Below are 8,733 nucleotides of genomic sequence, written 5' to 3' on the forward strand. Positions count from 1 at the left end.
TTGATTCAATATTTCTAAAGTTGATTTTCCGTGCAAATAAAAAAATGGACCTTTTCCAGTTATTTTTCCCTTTTATTCATTGTCATCCTTCCAAATGCAATACAAATTTCATATCATTCACCTAAAGTTTAATTTTGACATTTCATACTTGAGGCCATTCTGAAGCTCCAATGGTATGTGATGAAAACATCAATCAACAACAATTTTCTTCCACGTTTTATCTTATTTTGTTTTGTTTTTTGTTCTATTTGCAGCAAAAGATAACAACAAAATGTCTAAAGTTAAAAACATATTGTAAATTGCGCATGTGTTTTAAATAGCACCTTTATTAGTGACTACTTGGTATTCTTCAACTATAGGGTGTGCATAATATTTACCCATTTGAAGCCAAATTCACAAAATTAGGATTAAGAAAACCAACATCTTACCTATTTGAAACCAATTCAGATCTTTTAATTGTAGTAATCAATTGTAGTGAGTTATTGTTTTATTTTCTTTGTTCTTCGTGTTGTCATTCTCTTTTTATCTTTTTCTTGCTTGGTGCATTCATTTTTACTTACCCACTATATCAAAAATACATTTTCCCGTTTAACATATCAAAAGAAAAAACAATTTATTTTACCCTTAATATTGTAATTAATTTTTCTCCAAATCATTTATTAATTAAAGATAATATGATTTTCAGCAAATGAGCTTCCTGAATCTTACGGGCCAGATTATATACTTTGAAGAATCCAAAAATATAAAAAAGAAGATAGGAATCGCCTTTTCTTCATAAAGGCCTCCAAACATTACTCGGCAAATCATTTAGCAGCAACAGCAATGTGGGAAAGAACAGCAATTGAATTTCACATTAAAAAAACACCTGAAAACAAGGATTTAGGAGTATCGTTATCAATAATATAGCTTGACAGGCCATGGCCGGCCGAAATTGATCACACCAATCTAACGACAAAATGTTGATTGCTACTGTAGATCCTTTAAAAGTCGAGGGTAAAGTCAAAAAAGTAATACAAACCGAACCAAGTCTTGTCATTCATAAGCTCTTTGAAGATCAAACCATCAACTTAAATCATGAAGCACTTGGCGCAGTCTCAGATCTGTCCGTCTCCATTGGCTCAGTAGCAGGTGGTACTTCACTGCCAGCACTGGCACCCTCAGTTGCATCTGCGTTTCCTGCATTAGGACTCTCTGCACTCGGAGGTTGTTGCTCACCTCCTTGAGGAGATTGAGGTGATGGTGTCTCGGGAGTTGCTGCCTTAGCTGGCTTAGGCTTTGTCATTATAGGCCTACAGACCCTGTAGAAACAGATAGTTAACAAGTAGGTTAAGCAGACGGAGAAATAGGGAAGTAAGAAAGAAACAAAGAGGTGCTCCTACGTGGAAGACGGACAGAGCGACTAGAGAAGCAAGAAATGATATCAACAGACTTTGCAGTAAAATTAGCCCAAATATTTAAATCTACAAGTTATGGCAAAACAATATCAGTAAACAACGGTACCTATCAAGTGCCTCTGCTTTCTTTCGAACATCAGCTGACAAAAGGACAGGGTTGGCATATTTTGGAAGAGCATCCTGCTGCTGCCTTTTCTCTCTAAACCAAGCCTCAGCTTCAACACACTCATTCAAAACCTAGGAAGTGCAAGAGAAACATACGCATCAAACCACCTTCTCAGAAAGAAGATGGGCGAGCATGTGATGAAGAAAAGAAAAGGCAAATAGCAAGATCTAGCAGATATATGCATACCTTCTGCTTCTCTGCTAAATCAATGTGATCAAACTTGGGATCACTTGACATTGCCGCCTCTCTGTAACTATTTATGCAATAAATAAATTGATCAATTACGGGACCCCTCTCCATGTACTCCTTATATCGTTGCTCAATCGGGTCACCTTGCTGCAGATTCACACTAAATCAGCTCTATATATGCCAAAAAGACTAGCAAAAAGAGGATATGCGAGAAACACAAACCTTTTTAAGCTCCTCAAGCTTGGCGATGTAAACACCCTTGGTTTCATCCTCTCCATCTTCATACAACCAATCTTCCACTTCTTGAAGTTTAGCAATAAATTGTTCTCTTTCTGAATCAGTTACAAACTCTTGATATTTATCTGAAAGCTGGATACGTTCAGAAGAAAGTTGTCAGTGACATAACAAATGTTTTCATACAACCACCATAAAAAGCCAACAAATACCTTATTCCTCATGTCATAAACATAGGACTCAACAGCATTCTTCTTGTCCTTTGTTTCTTCCATAACACGGTCCTGAAGAGCCATTTCAAATTCTTTCTCAACAGCCTTCTGAACATCAGCAGCTGCCATTGCACCATAAACAATCTCACTCACTGGTACAGATGTCTTCTTGACCTTTTTCTTAGGGGCTTCAACCTGCAAGAAATGAAAACAATAAATACCAACGTTAACCAACATCTATGAGCTAATACACTGAAAAAAAGAAGAATATTAGTTACAACCCAACATTAAGTATGCAACAAAAACACCCCAGTGATGCATTTCAAGGATTAAATTCTAGGTAAATAGTAGCTCAGTCATGTGCTCCCTATGGTACAAAAGCATAAATCAAATCCTGACGATTTAAAGAGATGCATAGTTGGATCAGCAACAATCAAGTATGACCGATAGGAAACACTAACTAGTCAAACAGTAATTATTAGAAGTGAAAGAGTGATGTGCTACCTTAGCATCTGTCTCCATTTGGACAGGTTTGTCTCCAGACTCTGGAACACCATTCTCAGCCCCTGAAGCAGCCGCAGCTCCTTTTGCATCCTGCATATTTACATCAGTTTCTGATGTAGTTGAAGGAGCAGCATCAACTGAAGCTTCATCTGTTTCCATTTTGGCAGGTTCCTTAGCTGTCTCTTTCACAACTGGGACTTCCACCTCTTCTTCTTCCAAAAGCTAAATTACAAATCAAAACCATGAGAATAGATGATATTGTTTCCATTCACTAGATAATTGAAAAAAAAAAAAAATTCTGGACTTACTGTTGCAGACTCAACGGAGACAATACCATGCAGGCTTAGGCGTACTTTGACTTTTAGTTTAGCCCTTTCACCCTTTGTAGATTGGAATGGTCCAATCTGTCAAAAAGTTCAAAGAGAATCCAAGTGAGCCAAGGACTCACCAGAAACCAAAGGATCTATTTTCCTCTAATTTAATTTAAAAAACATAGGATCTAATTAGTAAGTGGAACTCTAAAATACCGTGTAAGTACTGATCTTTGCTGGCGCCTGCAGTTCACTGACATCAGCATACTGTACATCTATTGTAAATGTGCCAGATCTGTAGAATGTCAGAGCTTTCACACTGGGTATCGGATTCCCTTTGGGAAAAACAATCGTGCTCTGATGATTCTCTAAAGCTCCATTTTGTGCATCTGGAGCAGGCCCCTTCCACGATAATGCAATTGAGAAAGGGAAGCTCTCATTGACCTTCAATCAGCCAACTAGAACTCTTAGTACAGTTCGTACACTCAAAAAATCATCACAATCTATTATGTCGGGAGCTAGATGTGCAACTAGTAGCATAATATTTTAGTAAAGGTTAAAATCAACACAGCTGGCATTTGCTTCACCAAAAATCTTAGTGGTTCTATAATAAATTGTGCATTTCCTTCATCCTTCAAGAAGACAATTTCTTCTACCACCTATTTTTCGTTCATTACCCTCAGGTTCACACTTGTTTTAAGTTAACCAAATAGGTCCCCCATGCAGACAACTAAATAAAACAAAGGAAAAATCAAAAGCATGTTTCAATATTTATCTTCACATACTAAATGGGTGCCTACATAAATAATTTTGTTTTGATTGGTTTAAATAATATGAAGTTGAAAACCCTGAACCCAAATGACTATGGAAAAAATATATTGACCAAGAGAATGCAAAGCTGACAAGCTGTTACCTTGAATTCTCGCACTTTAAAGGTTGGACTGAGAATAGCGCATTGCAGGGCACATCCTTTGGCCACACATTCACTTGCATTCATGGTGCGCCTTGGTTCCTTACCGAAGAACTCTGTCAAAATCCTCATAATTGCAGGCACTCGAGAGCTTGACCCAACAACCTCAACTGCATGAATGTTCTCAGTAGTAAGCCCAGCTTCAGCAAGAGCTTTCTCCAGTGGTTTCTTCACTCTCTCCAGTATAGGGATGCTGATTTGCTCAAAATCCTCCCTCTTGAGAAACCCTCTAACATCCTTCTCATTCATTAAGCACTCTATATTCAAAGGTGCCTCAGGGTTTGCACTGAGAACCTTTTTCAACTTTTCACAAGCAGCTCGAAGCCTAATGCATGCCCTAGCATTTTGAAAAACATCAATTTTGTATTCTTCCTTGAACTTTGCAGCAAAATGTTGGAAAATAGCTTCATCAAAATCCCTCCCACCAAGATTTCTGTCAAATGAATGAGCCAATATCTTCAATTCACCTTTCTTGAAGCCAGCAATACAAACTTGCAAGCTTGCATGTCCAACGTCAACAAAAGCAACATTCAGTGGGTCATTTTCAGGTAAATCTGTCTTGTAAATACCATATGCTAATGCAGTAGCTGTTGTCTCATGAATTAGATGCAAAGGATGCAAGCCAGCAATGGTGGCTGCATCCATTACAGCTCTTCTCTGGAGATCAGTGAAATAAATTGGAATTCCAATGCAACAATCAACTACTACTGCATTAAGATTCTTCTCTGCTATAGTTTTGAGATCCGAAAACATCATTCCAAGAACCTGGGTAGGTGTAAAAGTTCTCACTTCTCCCAAATAGCGGGCATGGATCAGGGGATACCCATCGGGCCCTTCAGTTACTAAGAAAGGCAGTGTCTTAATATCTCTTTGCAGCTCGGGATCTGAAAATTGCCTCCCTATTAGCCTCTTTATCTGGGAAATGGTATTCTTTGGATTCATCATGCTTGATGCTGCACCAGCAGTACCGAGGAATCGTTGCTTCTCTCCGAAGCAGACTATAGCTGGAGTTTCCCTTTTTGATTCATCGTTAAGTACGACATCAATTCCTCTCTGCCTAGCAACCGCCACGACACCACTCTCGTTACCAAAGTCAAAACCAACCACGCTCATCTTTTCTGGCTGCGATCACTACAGCACAAGAAAGTACCTGGACAACATCAAAAGACAAGCATCAACTTAAACACCAGCATCCATTGTATGTGAATCTGCATGAAAGAAGCTATGGGTTTTTAATGGCAGCACACAAGAGCAACATCAAGAAGTGATTGATTTTCCACTAATAAGCTAAGAAAGCCGATCACCCGTAGATGGACTTTCTTGGAATGCAATTACTCTATTCAGTAATTATGGATTCACAGAAGAGGGCAAATAAGTTTTTCTTTTCTTTTTTTAGTAAAGAGAGTTAATAAGATGGTGTGACGTGATCAACACTCAACAATCTCTAGCTAAGAAAGACGATCACTCGTGGACGGGCATTCTTGGAATGCAATTACTCTATACAGTAATTATGGATTCACAGAAGAGGGCAAGTAAGTTTTCTTTTTTAGAGAAGAGAGTGAATAAGATGGCGTGACATGATCAATAATCTCCAGACACGTCAGTTAAAAACAATCAAAATAACATAGACTCAAAGTTCAAGAATGATTTTTCTTTTTCTAATTTCCCCAATATCCAAGTTCCAAGTACACAATTTTTATCTAATTTCACTACCAAGAAAACTTTCATGAATGAATGAGCTCACACACCTACCGACAAGGTAGGAAACTAAGCACCAATGGAAACTCAATTTTTTAAAATAATCCAGCAATACACCAAATCCCTAAATTCACCCTATACAAATAACATAGGCTCCACATTGCCTTGTATAAACTTAGTCAGACACACTTTCCCATAATATAAACTCAATCATAGACTGATCCAAATAAGACATTAGCTTAAGAATTGATCTAGTTGAGGATTAAGCAAAGATTGTCTACCTAGTATATCACAACAGCACCCTATCTAGCCTAAGGGATTTTCGATCTGCCCCTTTTTCAATCTTTGCACCTTTGATGATAAACTTCATTATGTTTCTTCATTTATTTAAGAGTTCACCTTCGCAACCAACAATGCAGGAAGGATAAACTGCAGTTATCTACTGATAATGAAGCTATAAGACAGTCTATATCACCACAGCAGACAACAGATTCACTTTACTCCAGACAAAACATCAAGCAGCATGCAATTTACAAAGGGAACTGTCAAATTTAACGACAATATTACATCCCCCAGCTAAGCAGCACCACATCTAAACCCAACAAACAATCGATAGTCTAAAAGTAAGAAGAAGAAAATCATAGATCTGCAAATTGTGATTGAGAGAATCAGAGTTTTGTGATTCAAACAATACCTTGAAGACGAAGAGGAGAATCTCCGTTCCACGCACTCCGGCTGTGATCTTTAGAGAGGCAAAAAGGAGGATACTGTGATAAAATGCAAGGGTTTAAAGGAGAGCAATATGTTATGGAGGAAGAATAGAGGGGTTTGTGTAGAATTTTCGAGTTTTATAAATTACTTCTTTTTTCTTTATTAGACTAGGGAGATTCGAGTGGTCCTAGATGTGTCTAGAGGTATTCTAGAATGTTCTCTTGGTTCGTGGATCCGATCGCCAAGTGCACAAATGGCCATATTTAGAACCCCCATTTATAATTAAGCACCTTTGATAAACCACATTATATATTTAGTAAATATATCTCGCCTTTCTTTCTCATTTGTCCCTCTACTTTTTAGTATTTGTGTTTTACAATTTCATGTATATATATATTTGGTATCAAACATGCACTTATGTATTTTGTGAGTTTATGTATATTAATTTCATCAAGTATATTCAACATAAAATACATTGATGTATTCAATATATATGTGCATAGTTACAGATTGATTTAGAGAGAGCACTGATATATTCAGTGTATTTGTGATGTATCCGATGTATATGTGCGGGCATGTATGGTCTCTGAATATGAGTGTCCGATGCTAATACATCTATTCGGTATCAAATTTGTGATATGTTTAGTGTATTTGTGCTTAAATACATACTTAAAAAAGAAGAAGATGAAGACGAAATTATAGTTATTAAAATACATGTATGTGTATATAGATACATGTGTCTGGTGTAATTATGTCTTAACTAGTGGCCTTATAGTAACTATTTGGTATCAATTACATAGCAGAAATGTAATGACCCATCCCATCGTTATGATTCGTTAGAGATATAGTACTCTTATATAGGTTCATGTGGGTTGAGAGTAGAATAAAATCTGAAAATGAACCAAGTGAAAAATTCTACCAAGTTCGCTATAATGAAGGGGTTGTTCGCTATAGCGAAGACTTTCGCTAAAATGAAGGTCAGAATACTTAAACTCATATTTTAAGTCAGTTTTTCACCCTGTATTGGTTATAACTTAGAATTTTCGAATAGAGAACTCCAAGGGCGACTAGACTTAGGGCTTTTTTCTTTTGAGGTAAGTATTTTTCTTTCATCTCTTCCTTCCATAATTCGATTTCCTCCCAAAATCAAAGAGTATGTTTTTCATGAGACTTTATGGGTTGAACCCTAGGATTTTATATTGATGGGACAGAATGTAGGGAAGGTATAATTATGCATCATTTCAATTCTGGTTCGTTAAATTCTGCATTCTAGTATGAAATTATGAACCTAGCATTTAATCACGATATTGAGATACCTAGAAACTTCATAAAAATGAATTATTCGATATGAACTGCTCAAGAGAGGTTAATGGGATGAAACTCCATTAAAGAGGTTAGTTTGATTATGAAAACCTCTTATTTGATAAAATAACCTTTAAATAATTTGTTGGACCTTCTAAAAAGGTAGAATTAGGTGGTTTGAACATCTTAGGCTTTTGTTTGAGAAAATAGGTGATTAAAGTGCCATTATATTTTATTTGTCTTAGATTTTGAGTGTTTTGATGCATTGAGAAAAAGAGAAACCTCTGAGAATTTAGCTTGTTCGCTTCTAGTTCGTCGGTTGAGGTAGGTTATTACGATTTACTTGAAATTAGACTTTGCTTAGTTGTTGATATGTAATGTGAGTTATTTTGCATGTTGATTGATCTTTGGACATAGTTGGTGTTTGTTTATGATTTTATTAAATGTTGCTTGTATGAATAAGCATGTAAACTGAGAAACTGTGTACTTTGATGATGCAATGAATGACTGTAACACTCCAAAAATTTCTAAGTTAAGACCCGGACCATTCTTCATATAGGTATATGCCTGAACCAAATGATTTTAATTGTATATATGTATTAGAATCAATTTCTAAGTGTTTGAAGTGTATTTGATGTGAATTAGGGTCATAAGAATCCTCAAGCACAAAGTTGAGTTGAAAACTTTCCTACCGATTGAGTTTCGATATATGATTTTACTTGGGTCAACTTCAAATGATCAAATATCTTAGAATATAAAGAGTTAGATGGCTTATAACCTATCAAATTAAAGTTGTATGAATCCTCTTTTCCACACCACCAAGTTCGCCTCATTTGAAGTTTGGAGTAAAAAGTTATGTCCGTTTCAGTGAAGACATATCTGAGAGTCACACTTTCACGGACAAGTTGTATGATCAGTATAAGTTTTCACGGACGGTGAAGCCATCTGTGAAAGTTTGCTACATTTTTTTCCAGAAACTTTTTGTACGTCTTTCAAGATTATTTTGGTCCTTTTCAAAGCTTATTAGCCTTATTCTAAGTCA

General features: G+C 36.5%; 1 protein-coding gene across 1 annotated transcript; it reads right to left on the minus strand.

The window, feature by feature from the left end:
- Window positions 1-825: 825 nt before the first annotated feature.
- On the minus strand, window positions 826-6,511 carry LOC129898492 (heat shock 70 kDa protein 15-like). The gene is made up of 10 exons (XM_055973116.1): window positions 6,373-6,511; window positions 3,924-5,130; window positions 3,227-3,454; window positions 3,008-3,103; window positions 2,700-2,921; window positions 2,196-2,390; window positions 1,972-2,118; window positions 1,747-1,896; window positions 1,501-1,631; window positions 826-1,298 (listed from the first exon to the last, which is right to left on the minus strand). The coding sequence occupies exons 2-10, from the start codon at window positions 5,091-5,093 to the stop codon at window positions 1,073-1,075; spliced, it is 2,565 nt and encodes an 854-aa protein (XP_055829091.1). The 5' UTR covers window positions 5,094-5,130; window positions 6,373-6,511; the 3' UTR covers window positions 826-1,072.
- Window positions 6,512-8,733: the final 2,222 nt, after the last annotated feature.

The sequence above is a fragment of the Solanum dulcamara genome, chromosome 1 (genome assembly GCF_947179165.1).
Source record: "Solanum dulcamara chromosome 1, daSolDulc1.2, whole genome shotgun sequence".
Lineage (NCBI taxonomy): Eukaryota > Viridiplantae > Streptophyta > Magnoliopsida > Solanales > Solanaceae > Solanum > Solanum dulcamara.